Consider the following 27,106-nt stretch of genomic DNA (forward strand, 5'->3'; position numbering starts at 1 on the left):
CCGTGTAACCCTAAACTTTTCATACGAAACATTTTTCTCTATCCCTACTAGTTTTCGAGATATTTGACTGGATCACTTCAGATGGTCCACCCTGTATGGTAAGGGAGGAATTACAAAGGAAAAAGTTAAGGGTGAGGGCGGGAAAAAGAGCGTGAGCATTTTAGGAGAGATTAGGGGGGTGAGGGGGAAGTGGGTTGGCGCAGTTATGTTGGGAGGAGGTGAGAGGGAATATAAGAAGGGGGGAAATGTGTTAGAGGAGTGGGAGAGGGAGAGGAAGCAATTTTGTAAAGACGGGGTTGGAATTAGAGAGTTGGCAAAGGGGGGAGGGAGAGATGGGATAGGATGAGTTACAGGAAAGGGATAGGGAAATTCAGAGGGTGGAAAGGTGGGAGAAAATAAGGGTAACGAAATTTAATAGGTGGATGGGTAAAGGGGAGGGGGTTCCGGCGTATTTAAGAAAGGGTTGGGGGAGGGGAGATGGAGAAGGGTGGTGTGATTTAGACTGGGGAATAAGGTGAGGAAAAGTAGATATTGGGAGGGAGAGGAGGAAAGAAATTGCAAGCTGTGTAGGAGTTGGGTGGAAACATGGGAACATATGTGGGAGGGATGTAGGAGTTGGAGGAAGGGGGAGGAAGGAAGTTGGCAGGAAGTGATTGGTAGAATATTGGGGGAAGAAGGGGATGGGGAGGGGTGGGGTGATCCCGATTGATCACGGCTTGATTGGACACCACCAATCACAGCGACCAGGTGCCTAGGAGCTTTGTAGTCTCAAGCGCTGTGAGTGGCTTGTGTCCAATTGAGTCGTGTCCAACTGGGTGCCACCCACTTGCATAGTCGCATAAACATATGCATAAAGAAAATCATCCAATCGTAGTTTACATTTGTCTATATGACAGAAATGTGATTGGAAAGGCTAAGATAGGTTAAGTTAGTTAAGGTAGCGTGTTTTTTAGTAGTATAAGTGTGTGTAAAATGTTGTAATCCCTAAGGAATCAATAAATTCTATATCTATCTATATATCTGAGATCACAGTTGTACGAACCGAAAGTAAGTAAATTTTTTAACTTTTTTTCGATTTTCTCATGAAATACAGTTGAAGTCCTGTTTGTGCGTACTTTAATTTATGTAATAATACTTTTGTAATCCGTAAATCCAATTCGGAGATTTTTCATCCAATGAAAATGTGGGTAAAACAGGAGGTTTTAGCATGGCCTTAACCTCGATAAATATGAAATCTCTAGTTAAATGCTACCAACGCTATGCTAGGATCATTCATGGAGCTTGCTAACGCTATCGCGCTATTCACTCCACGAACAGCTCACGTTGTGTCCAGCGCGAATAGAGTCTCCCCGAACGTACCCTTAGTAACGCATAAGCAATAAGCCCTTTTTCCTTAGCAATCTATCCTTTTCTCTCCTTTTTATTATCTTATTTTCTATTTAAGATTTTAATAATTTAAAAAAAATCTTCTCAATTTTAAGTCCAGTCACATTTAATTAGAACAGAACTTATAAACAAGTTTATCTCTCATCTAACAGGAGATTCAGATATTAATTAATTGATAAACAAGATAGCAAGAGAGGAACAAAACTTCACAGTATAACAATAATCTTAATATTTAGTCAATTAAACAGAGATCAATTCTAATACGTACAGAGATAGACTGCTTATTCTAAACTAATCTGAAACTATAAAGTTATCTAATATCGCCGCTGCAAGGTCTTGCAATTAACACAACCGCTTGGTACCAAGGTCCATAGGAAAAAGGAGCGAGCAACAGCGATGTTCTAAACTTTAGACAGATGAGTAACCGAAATAAGTGCCATCTCTATCGATTAGTTTAATGCAATTACTAAGCGATCGATAATATAGTTCATATTCTCAACACTTGCGCATTACATTTTTTAGTTTATATATTACTATACATCATTTCTTGTTGCACCAATATGAAATGAGCATCATGTTAAAATTTGTTCTGCAATATTTTATAGGTGCAATAATGGCACTTGGTTGCGGCGACGGATCGGTTCGACTCCTAGATCGGAGATTGCCTCCGACAGAAGCAAGAGTGATGACTTGGAGGGAACACACCGCTTGGGTGTCGGGTACATTTTTAAGGGAATCTGAGGGATCTGCACCGCAACTATTTACCGCATCTTCCACAGGTGACATAAAAATCTTTGATCTTAGGAAAAATTCTTCCGTGAGCACGATTCAAATAACACCGGGGATTGCGGCATTGACTGTGCACGAAATAGCTGATGTTTTCGCATGGTGAGTGCGATTAAACTTATCTTTTTAATATTAATGAATTTATAGTTAATCAAACTATTAATATATATGTATAACTATTGTACATTTTGTTGGCTATAATTTCTTATATTGTTTTAATGATAATCTTCCATATTTTCTTTCTTAGATTAGAGAAAGATGAAAAAGATTTTTGTTTTAGTGGCACCACAAGTCATTGTATCAGCATCTACAACATATTGGGACAACATCTCAATACGCTGAAATTTCACGAAGGATTTATGGGTACACGTCTCAGTCCGGTAAGCTGTCTGAATTTTCATCCGTATCGCGTAACTTTAGCGGCTGGGTTTGTGGACAGTACCTTCACGGTATACGAATCACGCAGATGACTATTAGAGATGGAACTCGTGTAAGATTCTTGTAAGATTTTGTAAATTTATAAAAGCGCCTCACGTTCTTTTTTGCGTTCGCTTTTACGTATTGCAATATTATCGATGAAATTAGGGTTTTTTGTTCCCGGTGTTTCCGCGAGAGAATCATAGAATTACTAATCTACATCGACGATAAAGGCCATTTTCCCGTCATTTCTTCTCGCTAGTATATTGACGATCTGCCTGCTATTTCATGCAAAATATGGAGAAAGAACGTAGTTGTAGCTTTTGTGATAAAAGTGAGAGTGGGAAGGAGGATTAACCAAAGTATTTCGAGACAACCAAAGAATAAGTTACTATCTTGTGCGCAAAAATCATACCAAGATAGTCATAGATTGACTATCTTATATAATTTTTGCGTACAAAATAGTAACTGTAGACAGAACTTTGGTGTCCCGGGAAATGCCGATGCATAAAAATATATGTACATTGTGATAAAAAGTTAATGCGAGTTTACGTAATCAAGAAAAAGATTAATGTTTAATGAAAACTTTACGATCAGTACAGTGAGAGATAATCTCAACTATTGTGCCATGTAATATGCTACTTCAGAATTAAGCTGTTTCCATACAGATATTGATGTAATCAAGATATTTTAATTATCAAATTGATCACACTGTGGCTGTGTAAATACGGCTCGCATTATATGCATTTTTATAAATTACGTGAGTGACAATTGTTAGAGTATACGTTTCGCTATTGTTTGTCGATTCGATATATAACGTTAACTTCCGTTTTTAAATATTATTTCTATCATCGTATTCCTGATCAATAAAATAATGTAATTCCGTTTCGAACAATTTTAATCATTACTGATATCGTACAAACTTTGCTTAAATATGTAAGTATAATTTTGTAAGTAGCAAGATGACAAAATATATTTGTTACGTCTATACGTTTATTCGAGTGGCAATATTAGATATAAACCGTACGTGTGTGTGCAATATTTGTAGATCGTGATATTCATCGATCTAAATACATATACATGCATATACAATTACAGAAATTTCTAAATACCATTTACAAAGCTGAATAAGCATGAAAATACAATAATAGAGGGAGAGAACGGACATGATATTTTTTTATATGAATGTGCAACCTCTGATTTATTATTTATATAAATTATTTTACAAGCATTTTTAATTGTATCCATTATGGCTACAACGAAGCGTCGTGTCGTTTGAATTTTTATTTCTCAAGCTCGAGGGTCTGTTGTCATTTTTGTCCATTAGCAAAGCATTTTAATCATGTTACATATGTCCTGTTAAAAATTACTTAGTAAAGTATTTAGCGATTACCGCGACCCCTCCCTACGGTACATACATGACGAAATTATTAGTGATCGCATCTGCAATCGCAGTCACGCAATTGTATTGACCACAAATAACGATGATGTATTTTAAACAATATGATTATTTGGTAATTATGTTATATAGGTAGTAACTTGTTCTGTTCCATCCACGGTAAGATTTTTTCAGCAGAAAAACGTATAATGTGCTGATACTCATGGAGATAGAGAAAGCAATCTAGCTTCTTTACGGTGCGTAATATAATATATGAACAAGCAAGTTATCGCTAAGTTAGGAATACAAGTAGAACACGTTGATGTTATACGAGCAAAAATCGGTTATATTATTGTAACGATAGACACATTGTAAATATACATAAATACGTAAATAGGATATTCTCGCCGTAGAAAGAGAGAGAAAGTGCGACAAGTGCATAAGACAGCTCTTTGTATTTCTCTTTATATCACACGATAGAGTTTTGTTATTGACACGTTGCATAATCTAGGCATGTGCACAAGAATCGATGAATTTGCGTGTGGTATTATAAGAGTTCTACCAATCGCAGATTTGTACAGATACGTAGATGCAATACGTAGTGCCAGATGTACTTAATCGCTCATTGTCGATTATGGAAATCATGCGTTTCTGTCTCCCTCCCTCCCTCTCTCTCTCTCTCTCTCTCTCTCTCTCTCTCTTCCTTTCTTTTTATCAAAACAATTTGTTTTTCTATATTTCACTGTTAACGAATTTAACATTATCCATTGTGTATTTATTTCGATAGACACTATCTATTTTTAGTACGTACCACTGTGCCTGTTAGATTAGTCGTTCAACGCTGTTTTTGTCAATAACACAATGTTTATTCTTCGTTATTTCACTCATTTCAATTCTCAACATTGCACTTGGATGATAAAACAATAAGATTGAATAAGAGAACATGAAGAGAATAAATCATGCTTTAGTCGAAATCTAATATTTTAAACTAGATTTATATTGCTGCGAAATACTAGTATGGAAAGAACATATCTTAGTCGAAGAGCTTAGTTAATAGCATTTTTCTTCTTAAAGAAAGTGAAAAATAAGAAAAATTGATTTGAAAGTTTTGCTATAAAAGTTATGTATTTGTAACGGCTTTAAATAAATTTTTAAGTTTAAACTTTTGTAGGAGGAAGAGGAAGAGATTGGATGTGAAGACGAGATTAGAGTGGACAATTGAAGTTTTGGTACCATCAGAGATTACTAACGAATTGCATTACAGCCAATGCTACAAATAAAAATTTACATTAATTTATTATTCTTTCATTACAAATTGTAAAAATTTAAAAATTGTTCATTCCAGTCTCGTATATCTGCGTATGATCTTCTCTTAAATTTTAGTTATATGTCACGAGTGGCATCCATATAAACGACTTAAAAAGAAACGAATTGAAGGATGTATGGGTGATATTTCAACATAATAACAAAATTATGAAAAAATTACAGATTATTTGAAATCACATTTAAAAGTAATATGACAAATCAGGTGACGGTTTACTATCTGAATCATAAATTATTTTAATAAATAATAGTATTTTTTAAATATGCTCTAATAAAAATGTATGGAAATGTATTATATAAAAGAAATAATAAAAATCTCAACTTTTTAATATAAGTACATTATGTGTTCAAGATTATTTATGTAAAGTTATATTGCGATGCATGGACTAGTTGTTCAGTAAATAAACAAAATATTTATTTGTTTTATATCTTTGTAATTAATCAGTGAATTGCAATGAAAATTTTAAGTTATTTTAAATATTTAAAGTACTTATAAAAAAATTTAGATTTTTATTATCACTTTTTAAATTTTAATTTATAACAATAAAAATTATTAAAATAAATAAACTATAAAAATATGTTGTTCCATAAAAACGGAATATTTCGAACACAATTTTTATACATATATATAATTTGGGTAAATGTTAAGAAAAGGGGAGCCACCTCCGATGACCTTGACCTTGACATATGTTGCCAAAGTCGTGACTCTGAGTGACCTACACCAGGTTTTAGGTGGCGGTCGCTGTCCGTTAAAAAGTTATGAACAAAAAAAGTTCAACTATATAATACGAAAATTCCCTGCTTTAAAATATGTTTGATAGTCGTGCACTGTAAGGAATGCCGTGCCAACCGCGACTTTGACATATGTTGTCAAGGTCATGACCCTGAAAAGCCTCCAACAAGTTTTAGTCGTCGCTCGTTATTTAAAAAATTATTAACAGTTAAAGTTAGTAATTATTTCACTGCCTTACATGAAAAGTCAGATAACTCTGGGCAATAAAGAGAGGTATAACCCAGAGTTACCTGACTTTTCATGTAAAGCAGGGAATTCTCGTGTTACATAGTTGAACTTTTTTTTGTTCATAACTTTTTAACGGACAGCGACCGCCACCTAAAACCTGATGGAGGTCACTCAGGGCCACGACCTTGACAACATATGTCAAGGTCATCGGCGGTGGCTCCCCTTTTCTTAACATTTACCATAATTTGTTTAAAGTATAAATATTAACATTTGTAAAAATAATGCCCATACATCCTGAAAAAGATTCACTTTTTTTATCGCCTAGCGATGATGATAGACTGGTTCTGAAAAAGATTCGTAACAGTTCGAAGATAGTTCCGCAAACGGATATGCTGAAAAAAATATGTATGAATTTTCATTCAACATCTTGTGTAAGAAACCATGCAATATAATTTCGATAAATTCAATTATTAACGCTATAAGCTGACATCTTGTCACTTAGCTGAATTATGAGATGTGCAGTATAGGGAAAAATCGAGAAAATCCTTTTTTTTTTTTTCACATGATTTGATCGCAAGAAATTACTTTATGCCATAAACATGCACATGTATCCAAATATGAACTTGGCGAGATTATATCGATTATTCTCGTAAATACATAGTTCCACAATAGCTGCTCTACTCTTATGTATATTGAGTACAACTTGACGATCGCGCCGTTATTATATCATTAGTTAGCAATAATTGCGCTAAGGATTCACAGACGTTTATGGAATACAAGGAATGTCAAATACCAAGTATCAACGATTTTGACACTGTATGTGTTGTACATTTGTGTAATTATGTAATTGCCTCGTAGTTAAATATAATATTATCACGTTACGCCGATCTTGTATAAATAAGATAAATTTGTAATTTTGTTCTTTTCTTTTTCCTTCTTACTTTCTATTTCATACTTGTTAGATACATCGATATATCTACCACACTCTGAATCATTGCAGATATGATGGGATCATATTAAGGAAAAAAAAATTTACAAATATATTAAATATGACTGGTTTGAAATCGTTGGTGCGATTTCTTCTTAATTCGTTGCTCGCGCGTAATGCGTTAGTGGTTAGTGCAAGGTTGTCGGCACAACTTATCGACGATATGTGTTAGTGACGTGGCAGGGTTTATTCAGGCATGAATTTCTCGGCGAATCGTGCATTCGTGCATGCAGAATGCCACCGCGGGTGGCAGTGGTTGAAACGGCGCGATAAGAGAGCTTTTGTTTAGTTACATCGCGTTCCCAGCATAGAACGTGGACGGGACGATCTTATTGATTGATTTCACCGTGACATGGAATTCGTCGTTATTATTCGATCGGAAACGTGATGTTATTTCACGCTATTCTACAAACGTTCCAGACACGTGTGACGTGTGACTCGTTTCGTTGTATAACGACAGATATGCTTCGAGAGCTAATTTATTACTTTCATTAATGAGTTTAATTTTGTATGTGCAAGAGCGACAACTTATCTTATAAATACTAATAAGTCGTTCGCATCATATTAACTATATTATTTACGCTTGTTCTTTTATGTATTATGTTAATTACGTGACTTTCTTAAGTATGTTGTATGTATGTACATACAGGCTGTATGTCTAGATAAGATAGTCATATTTGAAGGAAATTTATGCGATTTCTCGAGTTTCTGCTGTCCCAGTCCGATTTGAATGCAGCGCAGAGTGACGAGTTTCATGAATTTTATAAATCAAACTACAGGGGGTCAATTGTGTATCTCGAAATGAGGTGAAAATTACAAAAATGAGCAAATTTACTAGAATATTCATCATTTAATTACGCAACATCTAGTGAATTTGCTCACTTTTGAAATTTTCACCTTATTTCAAAATACACAATCGACTCCCAGAAGGAAGGACGCAATAGTGCGTACTGTTGTATATTATAAAGTCATTGTACACATTGATTTAATCTAAATGTAAAAATAAAATGCAATATTTCGAATTATAAATAAAATACATACTTTATTTAACAGCACAATAAAATGTATTAGATTTCACGATTTAATCCGTTTCCATATTATCATCTCTTTATTTGAATTTGTGTACGACTTTAATAGTGCGTACTGAATGAAGCTAATCGAATTTGATATTAATTTTCATGATTTCAATTTCATGAACCGATACACGTACATGTACGTGCACATTTAAAGTCTTGCGTTCAACTCACGTAAATATTCTTTCGCTGAACGGATTTGTCACGTGGTGAACGAACATTTTGGAACGATTATCCAGGACCCAGTGCGTTTTCTTCGTAAATATTCGTGAGGATGCAGGTGGAGGTTAATGGCTTGATGGATAATATAGGGTGTTTCTATTTGCACCGAAAACATTTGTTTTTACTTTTACATTTTTATCTTATCTGTGCTTTAAAAAAATTTCCGCTATTCATAGAACGATCATTGTTCGCAATAAGGAACATTAGAGAGGAATGCTCTTCATTAGACAAATCAGGTTAATAATCTGATGATACATGATCGAAAAACAACAGTGAATATCGGAAGTTATTTCACGCTTTTTATCGAACAAGTGTTCTCCGAATACACATTTCTTGATTTATGCAGTTCTCGTGTGTGCGTGCGTGCGTGTGTGTGTGTGTGTGTGTGTGGGTGTAAGGGTGTGTGAGTGTGGGTGTGTGTGTGTGTAGGAAACGTACCTAGTTTAAGATAAAAATAAAAATATGGTATTAAAAAAAAATACGGAATTTTTTAAAATAACTTTTGAAATATTTACAAAGAGAAGTACTAATTTTATAATATTTTAATAATGTTAAACTAGTTGTAAATATTCTCGTCTATATAAAATATATATCTTTTATTATGCAGGGTGTCCCAAAATAATCACTAAATATTTCATGAGCAGGTAGAGCGGACTAAACTGAGTCGAAAAGTCCTCTATCATTTTGCAATTTTCGCAATAGTTAACAAGGTATTAATTACTACTCTATAGGCGCATAATATTATTTAATATTAAGTAATATTTTAAATATATTCTTAGAATATCAAATGTAACATTTCAAGAACATTTTACTAAAATTGTATAATATTAAATAATATACTCGAAATATTAATGGAGATTATATATGTTCATTCTCGATAATGTGTTATATTATTATTAAAACTAACATTATTTAATTGTTACTGTAATATTGTTTAAACATTGAGAAGTATTATAATATCATTTACTTTAATTTGTAAAACTGCTACAGCTGTTCAGAATAAGTATACGTTTAAAGACTGAAAATGATTTTGGCGCGCAGTTGTACTAATCACGCTGAAACATTTTTTTAAGCACAAGATGCAACATAGACTGATAAGAACTTTTCGTTACTGGATTATGAATTCAAATTGCATTAAATTAAAAATAGTTAATATTTATAAATATTTTAATAATAGAAAGTAATAATGTAATCTTCTTACGGACTCTCCCAAATTCAACAACAAAAAATCTAAAAAAACAGGGCGAATGAGTCAGTGTGGTAATTAATACGCAATCTTAAATCTTCAATCCAGAAAATAGAATCTTTATTCCAAAAAATATAATAGTACGTTTCAGTTCACTTTGGAATCATCCTCAACAATACAAATTCAAAATATTAATCCCTTCATGTCCAAGAAAAAATCACCATTAGATTAACAGATTTGATGTTGTAATCCCAAGGCATAGAAGGAATTCGTCGGGACATGACATTTAAGTTATGTTTCGTTCGAGCTGCGATCAACATGCGTTTTTTTTACAATAATTTGATACTCTTTAGTGAATATTAATTGTAATTGGTTGATTCAATGTCGAGACGAATTCCTTCTATGTCTTGGAATTACAACATCAAATCTGTTAATCTGATGGTGATTTTTTCTTGGATATGAAGGGATTGAATTTGTATTGCTGAGGATGATTCCAAAGAAAACTGAAACGTACTATTATATTTTTTGGAATAAAGATTCTATTTTCTGGATTGAAGATTTAAGATTGCGTATTAATTACCACGCTGACTCTCATTCGCCCTGTTTTTTGGATTTTTTGTTGTTATTTTAATAATATGTGAGAAATATTAAGGATACAATAGTAAGGATATTATGTAAGTGGACATATACCTCTATAGAACACTCTCGTAATATTAAAAATTATTATATGATATTCTCAAAATATTATAATAACTTATTTTAATTTTTTAATAATATCCATATAACATTCTAGGAATATTTTGCGTTTATATAGAAAAATTGCCGAAAATTGGTCTTTATTAATTTTTACTTATTAATTTTTTACTCAAATGCTATCAACTTTACAGAAAAACTACAAGAGATAAAAATTGTTGATTTTCTTCTCATAGAACTCTAAGAATTTTTTCAGAATTTTTTAATACCGTATTTTCTCATGTTGGTAAAAATAAGAAAATGTTAGTAAAAATAGGAAAATACAGTATTAAAAAGTTAATAAAAATTCTGAAAAAATTCTTAGAGCTCTATGAAAAAAAAATAAACAATTTTTGTCTCTTGCAGTTTTCTGTAAAGTTGATAGTACCTATTTGAGTAAAAAATTATTGAAGACCAATTTTCGACAATTTTTAGTAATTAATATCTTGTTAACTATTGCGAAAATTGCAAAATGGTAGACGACTTTTCGACTCAGTTTAGTCCGCTCTATCTACCCAAAAGTGAATGGCAAAAAAGGTCGTGACACCCTGTATATATATACAGGGTGTTCGATAATTAATGAAAAATCTTTTGCATAGGGGCAAAATGGACTAAACTGAGAAGAAAAGTCCTCTACAATTTTGCAATTTTTGCAATAGTTAATAAGATATTAATTGCTAAAAATTGCCGAAAATTGATTTTTAATAATTTTTTACTCAAATACTACCAGCTTTACAGAAAATCTGCAAGAGACAAAAATTATTTACTATATTCTCATAAAGTTTTGAGAATTTTTTTAGAATTTTTTAATACCGTATTTTCTCATGTTGGTAAAAATAAGAAAATGCAATACTAAAAAGTTGATAAAAAATTCTGAAAAAATTCTTAGAGCTCTATTAGAATATATATAGTAAACAATTTTTGTCTCTTGCAGGTTTTCTGTAAAGCTGGTAGTATTTGAGTAAAAAATTATTGAATACTAATTTTTCGACAATTTTTAGTAATTAATATCTTGTTAACTATTACGAAAATTGTAAAATGGCAAAGGACTTTTCTTTTTAGTTTAGTCCATTTTGCCCCTATGCAAAAGATTTTTCATTAATTATCAAACACCCTGTATACACACACACACGACACGCACGCACAAGGTCTTGTGTACAATAGAAGAAATGTTAGAAGCAGAAATAAAATACTAGAGAAATAAAAAAATTAGGAATATAAGTGGACGCAAAGACATTTATGTCTTACATATTTGTATCCATTGTACGTTTTGTCGAACAACTCGGTGAATTTAGCCGTTGGTCGGATCTCGATCGAATTGATTCGCGCGAGTTGGGCGAATCAAAAGGAGAGGGAAGAGGCAAAGTAGGGAGAGCACAACCACAGCCAATTGCCGAGTGCCGACCAGCCGACAGCGTTAAGCGCGACGCATGGGCTCGTAGCCTCGTACGGCGTGTGGCGTAGCGTAGCGAGTGGCAGCGAGTAGCGAGTGCGGTGGAGCGCGGCGACGCGACGTCTTGGCGTCTCGTCGCTGCTTGTCGCTCCGCTCGCGATTACTCCACTCTGACTCTGGTCTACTCGCGGCGCGCAGCTTGTCGTGTCGTGAATGCCGCTTGCGTCAGTCTACTTTGAGAAGTCGTGTGGTATTCATCATGTGCAGTGTTGTTCACGCCTACGCTTATGAAACGTCAACGATACGCAACATTTGAGTCCGTTTCCTCGTCGCGTTCACCTGACGTTCTTCGACGTCAGACTTCACTATCACTGATCACCGGACTGAGCACCTGAACGTTGCAGCGCAGCGTCTCATTGCATTTCGTAATCAACGGTCGTAATAAACGCAACATGGATCGATCGTCCAAGTTAATTCTACGGAAGCTCATCATAGACTTCCTCTGTCTATTTGTCGGTAAGTAAAAACGCCAGATTTTTGTGTGGAGTCATTTCGAAAGAACGCGTTACACATCGAATGACCGGCTACATGTCAGATTGACGGAGTAGAGGCGCCGCGCGTTGCGCGCGGTTTGTTTGATGTTCGTCCGCGCTAAGTGAGGAGGGTGTAACCTTTAAATTGGCAGGTGCACTTTGTCCATGCCAAAACATTGCACGTACAGCTCTCTCTCTCGACGTCACTTCGTGCATTGTTAATGCGATGTGAGCACGGTTTCCGCGAATTGCTTTGGCAGATATTGCGTTCGCGAGGTGTTCGCTAGAGAGATAACGAAAAATGTAAGAAAGTGAGAGACAGCGCTACTCTGTTTCGAAAGTACGCGGGATTTTAACTCTTAGTGTTATGCATTCCGCAGCGGCACTTACAATGGAATCCCTTCGCTAAATTTATACCGCAAGAGCTCTAATGGTTTTAATCTTCGTCTGCTTGAGTTTATCTAGGGTACTTTCTCTTAAAAAAGAAAGTGGAAATTCTTAAAATAGTAAACTTGGCGTAGTATGTATATTTTGTATATTAAGTATTCAAAAAATTTTTTAATTCTCAGAAATAAAGTCGCAAAACTTTATTAATCTTTTGGCATTTATATAGATTTTCGAAGAACTATACAATTTACGTTCATATCAATGTAGATTAACACAATAAGGATATACAATCTTTGTATTCTTATCTATTAACCTAACCTAACACGATAAAAGAAATTGGATGCAAACAATTTTTACATTTAACATAGTTAATATATGCAAGTAAGTGCATCACGTAATAAAAATTAATTGACCAAAATTATGTTATACTTGCAAACAGTTTTAAAATTTTGCTTCCAGATATTCTTGTCTTGTTCTATGAACTAGATATTACAGTATTGATTTGCGAAACGACATTAGCGATAACGTGACTTTCTCGCGGCAATTTGTGCATCCCCATAGGATTCTATACATGGATAACATTAATAAATAGGAACAATATAACCGTATAGACAATGTCTCAAAGGAAACAAAAGATAAGTCGTTTCAAATATTAATAGATTAATAGCTAATAGTGAAGCCAGCGCGATTTAATGGAATAAAATAAAGTAGATCGTGATTTCGTTCCGCGAGTGAAAACACTCCACTTTTCCAATCAGTCAGTACTTATCAGTCTTCATCATAATAGCGACATGATGGATGGTTAATGCAGTACGCGATGTTTCGCAGAAATGTAGTACATCTCGCACGAACGCGTATCTTGTAAACATACTGTATAAAATCGGTATTGCTTTCGATCGATATCATCTCTCGGTGACGCCAGTGACACAGTTCCACGCGCGATACAAACAGACAATACGGCGCCTTCATGATTCATCTGATCACGAAACTGCGGTACACGCCAACATTTTGTCACTCCCGTTAAAATAAGGTCCATCGCGAAACTGTATTTGTATTGACCTCTTTTGTCGTAACGTAATGAGATAAGTGTAAATATTGCGTAAAACGGAAGAAGTCACTTTATTTATTTTTTACGCAAATGCAGATAAAAACGTTTAGTATAAAAACATAAAATTTGCTTAGAAGAAATATAAAAGAATGTTATTACTTAAAATGTCGAAAAAGCCAACAAAAGCAAATGAATAAGTTTGAAAAGTCGTAAATTTCTTTTGTTATTAAATGTATTTGTTTTTTGTATTTAATGTATTTGATGATAAGATTAATTTGAATTAATTTAATATTTGATGATAAGATTAATTTGAATTAAGTAATTACAAAAAATTTCAAACAAATAATATTTTATCGATTTCGATTATCTTTTTGAGTTTATTTTTCACGTCAGTTGAGTGACTTTTGTCGCAATCTTTGAATTTGATAGTCGATTCCTAACTTATACAGGGTGTTAAAAAATCATTCAGCATTTATATGGTAGATAGTACACACTATACTGAGTAAAGAAAGCTTAGTGAACATAGGTCGGAAGCTCAACCGTTTCTGAGATATAAACGTTTTTGTATGACTTATTTACTACATTTACAGAAGATGTTCTCTTTCCATTTCCATACATGCTTAGCTTCTTCTTACAGAGTCTTTTACAGAGTTCTTCTTGCAGAACGCAGTTTATAAACATTGAGGTAAATGTCGTATGCGACACGTAGAAGCCAGTAAGTCATTCATGATGCTAACATACAAAAATGTTTATATTTCAAAAACGATTGAGCTTTCGACCTATGTTCACTAAAATTTTTTACTCAGTGTGGTGTATACTATTTACCATATAAATGCTGAATGGTTTTTTTTATATAATGTTTAATTTTTATCGTATATGAACAATAACACTTTACTGAATATATATATATATATATATTTTTTTGCTAAGCTAAGGAAATTCAAAAACGCCAAACATAATCACTCTGTAGAAAGTGAATCAGTTTAGTTAATAAATTCAACAAATTAATATTGTCGTGGTAACCAACAGTTTGATTGATCATATATCAACAAATAGTTTTTGTGTCAGTAACAAAACTTTGATTATTGGTACAAAACATTTCGCTCAGTGTAGAAAAATTCATTTTGGAAAAATTCACGCGTGTTCGTAAAATCTACCACGTTTGCTCTCGATTCTTTTTGTAAAGAAAATAATTGCGTATAGGGTACACAGCGGCATAATTTGGATAAGTTAACAGAATTGAAGTCCCATAATGTATTCAATAAAACATACGGAACATACGCTGTTATATGTATTAACTTAAATTACTCTTCAGATTAGTTGTTAAGATTACATTTGTTTCTAAATTAGTTCGTTTAATAATAAATAAATTTCACATCAAGTGATGTAGTATTGTAAACGTAAATATAAAAGTTAACTCAATATTAATTTCAATGCTTTAACGAAGTATCTTATTTTAATAATATTATAAAATGTGAGAATTAATTGTAATCTTTTTTATATATCTAATTTAAACAAAATCTAACACATTTTGTAATGTGCAGATTAAGACGAATCACATAAAGTCTTTATAATGAAAAGAATTATAAATTTTTGAATCTAACCGATCTAACCTACGTGATGTATCTATAGTAAAAACTACTTGCGCAGTACAATGCGCAATCGTGTACTTATGCTTTGCTATACACACCATAGGAAAGTTAGATTAGATTTTACTATAAAAATAGAAGGAAAAATAAAAATTTTAACAAAAATAAGATTACATAACTTTCTGGATCACATTAATTTGATGAAGGACATTAAAAATTAAATAGCTTGTTATATATACTGCAAAAACAGCAATTTTTCCAAAAAAACCAATTTTTCGGGAATTTTTCCGGTTTTTTTCCAGCAATTTGAGAAAAGCGGTTTTTTTAAAACTATAAAATATTCCAAATAGAAAAAAAAATAGATTAAGAACAGCTATGAGCAAAAAAAAATTTTTTTGGCTTATAGTTGTTCTTAATCTATTTTTTTTCTATCTGAAATTTGTGAGCCATTCTCTATTACTTATTTTAATAAATATTCCATAAATAAGTGTTTAATTATCTATAATATACTAATATGTAATTTCAGGAAATTTTATTACAATTAAAAAGTAGTTAAAACTAATAACATTAAAAATTAAAATAACAATAAAAATACTGATATTTTCATTTATACAGTTTTTAAAATTATTATAATAATTATTTAAAAAATCGATTTCTTCGAAACACACTATGAGCCAATGGCTGAAACGGCCGGACACGTATCGTTTTTTTTTTCGCTCAAGAATAGCCTGTAAAAAGCGCATAAAAATCCCCAACCCCGTCACCTGGTGTTCCCCTTGTGAGTGATATTTTAAAACACATTTATTTTTCCTCATTCCTTTATGACGCACTTTTATCATAGTCTCGAGGAAATTGTGTAAAGCCACAAATCGCCAAGTTATGATCACGATTCTAGAAGGAAAAATTTTTTTATTCCATAAATACGATAGAAAACGCGAATATACGGTCAAAGTTAGATGTTTATATAATATAATATAATATTAATAAGATTGGAAATAAGACCATTTATGTTCGAAACATTATTTTAAATACGAAGCGCCACTACAGTCTGAATGTTAATATGTTGAACTATTATATATATTATAATAAATGAATTAATTTCAGAAATTATAATTGCGTGCCGATATGGTTGAAAGTCCGACAACAATTAAAAAATCGTACATCTATAAGTAAATATTTTTATTCTTAAAGTTTTGTTTTATAATCGTATATGATTGTCTGAGATTTTTGATTTCTACTTAGATAGTAAGTGTAGTTCTTACTTAATAAAGTCCAATAGATTTTTTTGTTTATGTGTCTTTGTTATCATATATTGTCAATGTTTTTAAAAAATGAATGGGGATAGTAGACTAACCATGGAACTGTATGACTCATTTAATGATGACTCTTATAGTACTTACTCAACATTTTATTTCTTTAAAGAGATTTTCCTCAGTGGTAAATGTTATACATATAAGTTTAGTTCCCTCATGTCTAATCTCGAAAACTAGGCTCATTCGACATGTTTTTGCACGAAATAAACAAATTTTAAAAAGAAGCATTGGCTGCGTTCAGCAGAGAAAGCAGCTTTGCAACTGTTGTAAAATTCTTCAATATGATTAGTCTTGCCCGTAGTTCCTCATTGGATCTAAATGTATAAACCAATCATATTCAAGAATTTTACAATAATTGCAAAGCTGCTTTCTCTGCTGAACGCAGTCATTGTTTGGCCCTCCGAAGCGAATGTTTGTGTTTAAAATATATTTTTATAAAAGTTTTATTAATATATAGTCAAAGAGCTTAAAATACATTAATATTTATTTTAATAGTCTTAGTCAAATTACCCCGGTTCCGGGGCTAGTTGAATCAGATGGAATGCATTAGAAAAATGCATTTTTTTTCATATTAGTTATCAGTTTTCCTTTATTATTAAAATATTATTAGGTAGTCAAATGTATGTAGTAAGAGAGAGTGGTGTAGAATTCATTTTTTCGATAAATCTCTTAATTTTGTCTGTAAAAATTCGAAACTGAAAAATGAGTCTATTAGCCCGATCTCCTCTATATTAAAAAAAGTTAATTATCCACGTATTATGAAGTATGCAATGTCATGTAATGATTCAAATCCATTTGTAGATATTGTTTCGAATACATGTAGTGAGTGCAAAAAGTATTCGTACAGAGAAAATATTTTTAAAAAAAACTTTATTTTTAAAAAGTAAACATTATCCAGTAAGAAATGAATCATTGAATTGATATCGAATCAATATCGATAACCTTTTATGTCACCAGAAGCAATTAAGAAATGACACGTTAATTTTTGTTATGTGCCATTTGTAAATAAAAACAGTTTGGATAAAACGAAATGATGAAATCACTTTAAAACAATTATAAAAATATGAAAATTAATTCTAACAAAAATCAACGTATCATTTCTCGCTTTTGACGTCACGATTTAATATGGCCCTATGACTACTCAGGAGCTTTAAAATTAAATACTGCATTCATACATTGCAATAGACATTAATTCTATCGTAACTTATAATTTATATACTTTGAAAAAAGAGGAAAGAAAAAACATAAGTTTTTATAGAGTGCGCGTAATAATAAACATATTTTTTAGATATTATTGCAAGAATTATAGGTATCATCTATTAACTCTTAATCCTTACATATAAATTGTATGAATTTACAATATATGAATTTTTTCTATTTGCGAAATTTAAAGAGACCAAGAACAATTATGCGAGCATTAACGAATGATTACAAGTCGAGACAAAAACGATGAAGTGACAATTGAATTTTAATCATGACACGACGCTGTTTAAGTTGTGAGTTTGTTTGAATCAAATTAAATGACCTATATATATTGGCTGCACCCATATTGGTGCGTCGTAACGCGCCACATTTTAGTAGAAAAAATTGCAAAAGCAGCCGCGTAAACTATTTAAGATTTATTTACAAATAAAAATAATCGTGTAGTAATCTATTTAATATGACTGACTGGTACGATTCGTTCACAATAAAAAACATCTTAAGTTTTTCTTCTCTCTTCCATCACAGAAACAGATTGAATGATTAATATATTTTTATTAATATATTATTAGACAAACACACAGACCCGCATACACACACTGTGCAAGTTGTTTTACTTAAAAACAATTTAGGCTGGCCGTTATTTTGTCACACTGTCTTTCTTTTAAACGTGACTATTTTTCATGCGTCTAGCTCAATAATTGCATCCTTTCAGAGTTCGTTAAGAGCTGGCGGTTTCAACCAGTCAAAAGGAAGAGGCTGTGAAAAGGTCTAAACCTGCGGCATTTGTATGCCTTGTAAGGCAAGTGTCTATCGACTCCATTCATAAAGCGCTAAATCCCGATTAGGTCCCGGGATGCGCTTTTCGTATAAATAAATATGCATAATCATTAAATTAGATCTTTTTTCTTCTTTCACTTTTCTACTCAAGTATATCGTTTCAATTATCTACTACCGTAAGTTTGTGTGAAGGATTAATAATAAAAAATTTTCAGCATATAAATCGTGCGTACAATTGTTTTTTGTTTTTATTTCTCACATTAATCGATTAAAGATTTATGGTGTTTGCAGGGCTGAGCAAAATACATGTATTTTATATTACAAATACAAAATACTGTCAAAATTAAGTAAATATATAACTGTACTCTAAATGGTCTGCATCATTGATGTAATTGATTTAGAATAGTTATTAATTGTAAGATTGATAGTATTTTTTATATTTTGTATTACAAAACCCTGGTAAAAATTTTTCTTATAATTTTTATACGAATTGGAACATTTTTATACGAATTGGAACTCAGAAATATTTAGAAAGTTTATATCTTCTCTCAGAATTTTTCGTACAAGTGAATTCTAAAATATTCTGAGATTCTCATCTCATAATTTTTAAAAAATATTTTTAAATTTTTTAGAATTTATAATATTTCATTAGAAAATTTTAATTATAAAAATTCTTAGAAATCTTATACGATATTTCATAATTAACATATATGAAAAATTCTGAGAAAAGATGTAGATTTTCTGAGAAGTGTTCCAATTCATATAATGTGAGAAAGTTATAAAATATTATATAGAAATTTTCAAAAATTATATAGAATTTCTGAAAAATTCTATGTAAATTCTGAGAAAAATTTTCATTTAGGAATACATGTATTTTGATTAACCCTGGATGTTCGTAGAATTTTTCACTTATTGTGTATCGCAATTTTGCTAAAATTTATGAGGGTGATTGTCCGCATGATGTATAGCACGTGAAGTAAATCTCTTGAAGCAGTAACTGCAGCAGGGATGGCTCTTTTCGAAGAATATAGATCGCGATATCGATTTTTGTTTAACGATTATTTCGTCATTGTCGTTTATAGTAATTTTACGTAATAATAGAGATATTGTGCATACTTTGCACATGGAGATAAAATGGAAAATAAAATTGATTATTGCCCGTATTCATATAGTCAGGTCTTATATTTAAGGCTTCCTTAAATTTGTCTTCAGATACTCTACGAATTATTTCATTGGCTACTGAGCATTTGAAGATAAATTTAAGGAAGCTTTATGTAGAAGATCTAACTATGAATACGGGCATATATGATTGATCGTCTAACGATGTGTTAGCGGAATAATTATAGAATATATAATATTTCACAACCAAAACTTCTTGCATTTTATTTCAAATGTAGAAAAAAACAAAAAAAAATACTTTTAGTGATAATAATATGTAAAAATGGCTTAATAAGCATATATAGTAGCGTACGCAATGCCTTATATACGTTTATTACTTGGTTTATTATCAATGAACGATAACGAAGCATTATGATAACGAAAAAAAGATGAGTAAGGTATATGTATACCTAGTAGGTATATATACCTACTCTATCTATAGATAGTGCGTTATATGGTATTTTTGTTGCACATATACAGAGAGTACTTTACAAGTTTCTTTTCGTAACAAGCCGAATATTTTGCATACCTGAAATTTTTCTGCCGCTTTGTGATTTCGTTATATAAGACATGTACGAATAAAAATCACGCAGTTATACAAAACGCGAGCGTTAAAGCACTTACATTGCTTACATTTTATCATAACTGTAATGTAATGTTGAATTACAATTTTTTTATAATTATATTCTCCTAAATTATACCTTCCTTCTATTTTACTAAATTAAACTTTCCGACTTTTCACAATAATAATTTTTATTATTGTAATATCTCTGAATTGACTGATATGTAAAAATAAGTAAAAATCTGAGGTCAATCGGAAAGTTCCGTCCATCTAGCGGTGAGTAGCTATAGCTAGAACTGTCGATAACTCTAATGTCTAAACCACACTGTTAGAAATGTAACCACGAGTTTCCTTTACATGTAAATGAAGCTGGTAGTTAAGAATGAAATTAAAAGTAATGAATGATTTAACTGAAAATTAAGTTACAGTAGTTACTTAAATGTAATGAACGTGTACATTAAATTTATGAAATTTAATGTACTTTTAATAAAATTTTATGAAAAGTACATTAAATTTCATAAATTTTCATGAAAAATACATAAATATTTGTGTATATGTACATAAATATACTTTTTAGTTACAAATACATTAAATTTAATGTAATATCATGAAATTAAATTCAAATTAAATTCAATTATGTAACTTAAAAGTTAATGAAATTTAAGAACATTTCTAACAGTGCAAGCTTAATTTTTTAGTTTTACCATCCGTCAATAAAATTCAGTATATAAAAGTATACGTTTGCATCAATAACATTGCTTTTTACTGCATCGAAAATGTCGACATTTGAGCCAAATAAGCGTCATTTGCGCGAAGTGTTAATCTTTTGCTTCAAATGGAAGAAAACTGCAGCTAAAGCTCATCGAATGCTTGTAGAAGTTTATGGTGATAGTGCTCCTTCCAATAAAACATGCAGAGAATGGTTTCGACGCTTTAAAAGTGATGATTTTGATGTAGAGGGCAAAGAGCGTTCTGGACGACCAAGAGCATTTGAAGAATTGCAGGTATTGGTGGATGAATATCCATGTCAAACGCAAAAACAACTTGCACAAGCATTAAATTGTGCTCAATCTGTTATTTCCGATCGTTTGAAAGCCTTGGGAAAGGTCTACAAGGAAAGAAAATGGGTCCCATATGAACTGAAGCCAAGAGACGTTGAAAGGCGAAAAACCATCTGCGAAATTCTGCTTGCTAGGCAACAAAGAAAGGGGTTTTTGCACCGAATTGTGACTAGCGATGAAAAGTGGATCTATTTCGATAACCCCAAACGCCGAAAAACCATTTGTGATCCAGGCCAACCATCGACATCGACGCCAAAGCGGAATATCCACGGAAAGAAGGCAATGCTCTGTATTTGGTGGGATCAGAAGGGTGTAGTGTACCACGAGCTGTTGAAATCTGGTCAAACAATCACAGGGGATCTCTACCGAGAACAAATTATCCGTTTGAGCCGAGCATTGCACGAAAAACGACCAGAATATGAAACGAGACAGCATAAAGTCATTATTTGCTTCATGACAATGCTCGGCCTTACGTCACAAAACTTGTCAAGGAAACGTTAGAAGCACTTCGCTGGGAAGTGTTACCCCATGCGGCTTATTCACCAGACTGTGCTCCTTCCGACTATCACTTTTTTCGATCGATGGCACACGCACTTGCAGAGGAACACTTCAATTCTTATGAAGACGTCGAAAAATGGGTCTCTAAGTGGATAGCCTCCAAAGATGAGTCATTCTTTCGCCGCGGAATTCGGTTACTGCCTGAAAGATGGGAAAAAGTCATCGCTAACGAGGACAATATTTTAATTGAGGTACTTTTTCATTTTGTTTTTTAATTAAAACCATACTTTTTGCAAAAAAACGGACGGAACTTTCCGATTGACCTAATATTTAAATGACCATCTTTTTAACCTTTAGGCTGCCGGCATTTTTTCGTTAAAATAGTAGTTTTTTTCTCGAAAATTTTTCTATATATGAGTAAAATATATGGGCAGAATATCGAGATATGTACAGAGCCACAAAAGTGGCTTTCCCAACAGGGAACGTATAATAAAAAAAAATTTTATTTTTTCTCCAAAATTATGTATTTGAGAGTTTTTGGTATCACTGATTCCAATTCTGAGCATAGATTTATGAAATCTCAAGCCCTAAACGTAATATTGATAACATAAATATGAATATAAACGTATAGACTCATGCAGAGAACTTTCTTTTAGCATTACCTAGAGCTAACGACATGGACATAGAAAGTTTGTAGCTCCTTTTTTACTTATCTTTTTTGTTTGAGTCTTAAACTTATTATTTGTATTTTTTTTTACTTTTTTCTTGTTTTATAATTTTTTTACTTTTTTAGATTTTTACTTTTTTTGTATATTTTTCAATATTTATATATTTTTTATATATTTTGGACAACATACACATGTATATGTTCAATACAATTAGTACTTAAAATACCACTAAAAATGATGGTATTTTAATCCACACTCGAGAGTCACAAAAGTGGCAGTCTAAAGGTTACATAAGTATTAAAGTAAGCAAACATGATAAGTTTATATTATGAGTTTTGAATATTTTTTATATATACATTTTTTATAAACTTCTAAAGTTTATAAAAAATTTTATAAATTTAAAAGGTTCATGAATATAAAAGGTTCATGTATATGTGAATATATTCACATTTACAATACCTTAAGGTGGTTTTTTAGTAAAACGCTAAAAATGCACGTAAATATTTTTCCAGAATGGCCGTTGACTTATTATTTTTTTGTGACCATTAAAATCGTAATTTTTTCAACTATTATAATCTTATTTTTGAGAAAAGTCTAAGATTTGTATGCAGTTAGTCAAAGAAGCATCTGCGAGCTTTATCTGTCACTAAATTATATGTGAAAGGTTACATCTTCAACTTTTTTTTCTCTCTTATTTCATCGTTAATCTATCACTGAATTTTGCACATGTCAATTTCGATATTTCAACTTCATTATGTAAAAAAATTAGACATTTCTATGATAACTCAATTTATTAAAAAACCACCCTAAAATAAAATTAGAAATGTTTATTAAAACAATAAGAAGATAACGATAAAAAGCTTGTATACCGAGATTGAAAAGTTCGAAGCTTAACATTCCAAAATATTCTTCGCAAAGATTTAACGGCTCTCGGATCTTGATTATGAGTCGCTCTTTTACATTTGCATACCAAGGAGAAGAAGAGAACATCAGATTTATAGTCTGTATAAGAGATTGTTTATAATATAATACTATAAATATAATGACTTGTAAATTTGCTGAAATTTAATATATTTATTGGAAAGTTTAGCAATGTAATATTTTACATGTAAATATAACTAATGCATAAAGAACTGACTACATGATAAAATTAATTTTTTATCGATAAATATATTAACAAAATAAATATGTTACGAAATATTACATGTATAGGACTATTTGTAACACTCAGTTGGTGATGCTCGACATGAATGTCTGTGTGTCATATTCATATTTATTAAAAATATTTCATTGTTCCAGAAAGAATGATAATATATTGTAACTACATTTAACTATTGATAAGGATCCAATACACGGATCGAAATGTATAGTTTATTATAATAAAGATTTCACAAACAATGTCAACTGGTGTTGGACTCGACTGGCTTTAAAACCTTCTATTTTTACATGTATATGTTTGGAATAGATAAATTATTTCCAAAATTTCTTCAAATTTTCAGTCATAAATTTAATTCACTTTGTATTATTTGTCGAATAAGTTCTTGGCCATTTTCTGTCATGTCGAGAACGATGTTACGCTTGATAGCATACTAATGATATTATTTTCTCTTATTATGTAATATAAAGTATATATAAGGTGCAATGAGCCATAAATGGAGCATAAAGGAGGGAGTGTAAAAATGGCCAAAATTGGCCCTGAATGGACACTTTTAAAACCTATGCAGCTGTCATTTTGGAAGTCCGTACATTCATGAAAAAATGCTTATTTATCCAGGAAAGCTTGAGAAACCTTCCAAAAATAATAAAATAAGTCGTCTAAACGCTCTGCAAAGGAATTCATTTTGTCTGTAATAAACGATGGATTTCAAAATTAATGGTTTATTTACATCTAACACAAGTTGGATCATGAAATACTATAAGAATACTAGGAAAAGATCTACATATTATATATATACATACATATATATGTATATATGTGTATATAAGGGTGGTTCACTTAAATCAAACATCTTGAATATTTCGTTTATTTTTAATGATACAAAAAAATGTTTCAAACGAAAGTGTAACGGTTTCGAGGGAGACGTATTTTGGTCATGTATTTTTCTAGGTGGAGGCGTCAAAAGATATAAAGGTCACCTTCACTTTTTTAAATGAAATTGTATGATTTTTTTCACACAATATAAAAGTATTAAGGTAGTGATATCAAAAAACCAATAGTTTACGGGATATTTTACAGTTTATTCTGGCACATATTGACATGAAATGTTAAATAACTCGTGAACTATTAACTTTTTGATAACCATACCTTAATACTTTTATGAACAGAATAATGAAATGATTCAGTTGGTGTAAAGAAAACACATGGTTGCTTTAAAAAAAATATGTATGCAAAATGGATAATTTTCTAAATAAGCAACAATATATATTCTTTCCACTTTAGTTTACGAGTTATTTAATATTTTATGTCAATATGTGCCAGAATAAAATGTAAAATATCTCGTAGTATATACAATAAAATGTAAAATATCTCGTAAACTATTGGTTTTTTGATATCACTACCTTAATACTTTTATATGCAGAATAATTAGAGGAATCATATTATATATATATATCTATATATATATATATAGATATAGATCTTTTATATATATATAAAAGATCTATATCTATATATATATATATAGATATAGATCTTTTATATATATATAAAAGATCTATATCTATATATATATATATAGATATAGATCTTTTATATATATATAAAAGATCTATATCTATATATATATATATAGATATAGATCTTTTATATATATATAAAAGATCTATATCTATATATATATTCTGTATATATATATATAGATATAGATCTTTTATATCTATATATATACAGAATATATATATAGATCTTCCTATTCTATATAGTATTCTCATATTTCATGATCAGACTTGTGTTAGATGTAAATAAACCATATAATTTTAAAATCTATTGTTTATTAGAAACAAAATGAGTTTCTTTACAGAGCGTTTAAACGACCTATTTTATTATTTTTGGAAGGTTTCCCAAGCTTTCCTGGATAAACAAGCATTTTTTTTCAAGAATGTACGGACTTCCAAAATAACAACTGCATAGGTTTTAAAGGTGTCCATTCAGATATGGTTTAAAAATATCTATTTACTGATCCTACCAGTTTGACTTTGGGTTGCGTAGCCAAGGTCAAGTCAAGGTTACATTGATTTTCTGAAATGGAATACCCTATTTAGCCAATTTTAGCCATTTTTACACTCCCTCCTTTCTTTTACACATTTTGTGTCACACTTGACTCACAGAGTCAAAGGGATTACCAGATAGTTCTTACTGTTATGAATTATTATTGTTATAAAATATCATTGAAAATCTGATATTCGAATTTTCTACTTCCAAATTAAAATATCTTATACAGTTTTATTATAAATCACGATTACTATCCTTTTTCATTATTAAGAATATAATTTATCAAATTTTAAGTTTAACTTTATCATTAGAAAAAGTAATATAAAATTTCGATCTTGTCGATATGACGTAGTATTTTTTTAGACTATAATCACAGTGGAATTTTTCAGGAGCGCAATTTGACTTGCAAAACAGCTGATCGATGGGCTATATAAATAATAAGCGATCGTACGAGTTATTAACGTTAACCGCGCTGTGCATTGATGTGTATTACTTGGTTCATGCTGAAAGTGGTACACAATTATCGCAACAACCGACTACGTGATTTTCATGTATTGGTATAACATGCTCAAATAAATTTACAGGTTGATAAGTAGCCCATAATTTTCCTATGGTTTTCCGTAAAGTCGCGCGTTTAAACTTTAATTTATGCGTCGATGACAGGAACGACTGATAAAAAGACCATCATATATAAGAAAAAACTCCTCAATAATTAGATGATACACCGTTTTCGTTAACAAGCCTTAATAGTAGAGTATGTAACTGCTGGTATCGACACAGTCTGCTTATATGAGAAATATTGCATTTACTTACGAATGTATAACGAGACTGATGTAATAACTGTCATCAATATTTAAAAAGCAAATTAAAATAATTTTATATATTGCTTTGACGTGTATAGTTCGTATAAAGGCGCCTCCAGACGATATGGTCAATGTATAGGCCAGGGTTCCTATTCTTGAAAAGTATCGCATACATAAAACTAAGAAAATACTATAATATATGTTACGTACACTATAGTATTTCCCTAGTTTTTCGTATGCGATACTTTTCAAGAATAGGGCCCTAGGTCTGTCCAATTTGAGCTCCGGAGCTAAAACACAAAGCCATCGACACAAAAAAATTCAATGTGGATAAGACTTTGGGGACCGTAAAGTGTTAATACGTATCTAAATGACGCTTATCAACATTTTATAGTTCCTAAAATCCAGGGAATGGAAAGTTACTTTTTAAAAGTAACAAGTTACAGTTAC

At 31.3% G+C, this 27,106-nt stretch overlaps 2 protein-coding genes across 6 annotated transcripts in view; both read left to right on the forward strand.

Moving 5' to 3' along the window:
* Positions 1-3,317, forward strand: part of raptor (regulatory associated protein of MTOR complex 1) — a 22,239-nt gene extending 18,922 nt beyond the window's left edge. For 3 of the 4 annotated variants that reach the window (XM_018520180.1, XM_018520182.1, XM_018520183.1), the window contains 2 exons: positions 1,992-2,274; positions 2,453-3,317. In XM_018520180.1, the coding sequence (XP_018375682.1) occupies positions 1,992-2,274; positions 2,453-2,642 (473 nt within the window). In that variant the 3' untranslated portion in view covers positions 2,643-3,317. Of the gene's footprint in view, positions 1-1,986; positions 2,275-2,452 lie in introns of all 4 variants that reach the window. The other variant, XM_018520181.1, reaches the window with a different exon arrangement.
* Positions 3,318-11,936: 8,619 nt separating this feature from the next.
* The window catches only part of LOC108769286 (putative phosphatidate phosphatase), an 88,041-nt gene continuing 72,871 nt past the window's right edge, over positions 11,937-27,106 (forward strand). For both annotated transcript variants that reach the window (XM_018520178.1, XM_018520179.1), the window contains exon 1: positions 11,937-12,361. In XM_018520178.1, coding sequence (XP_018375680.1) covers positions 12,298-12,361 — 64 coding nt within the window. In that variant the 5' untranslated portion in view covers positions 11,937-12,297. The remainder of the gene's footprint in view (positions 12,362-27,106) is intronic.

This window comes from Trachymyrmex cornetzi, unplaced genomic scaffold, assembly GCF_001594075.2.
Source record: "Trachymyrmex cornetzi isolate Tcor2-1 unplaced genomic scaffold, Tcor1.1 scaffold88, whole genome shotgun sequence".
In the NCBI taxonomy this organism is placed as follows: Eukaryota; Metazoa; Arthropoda; class Insecta; order Hymenoptera; family Formicidae; genus Trachymyrmex; species Trachymyrmex cornetzi.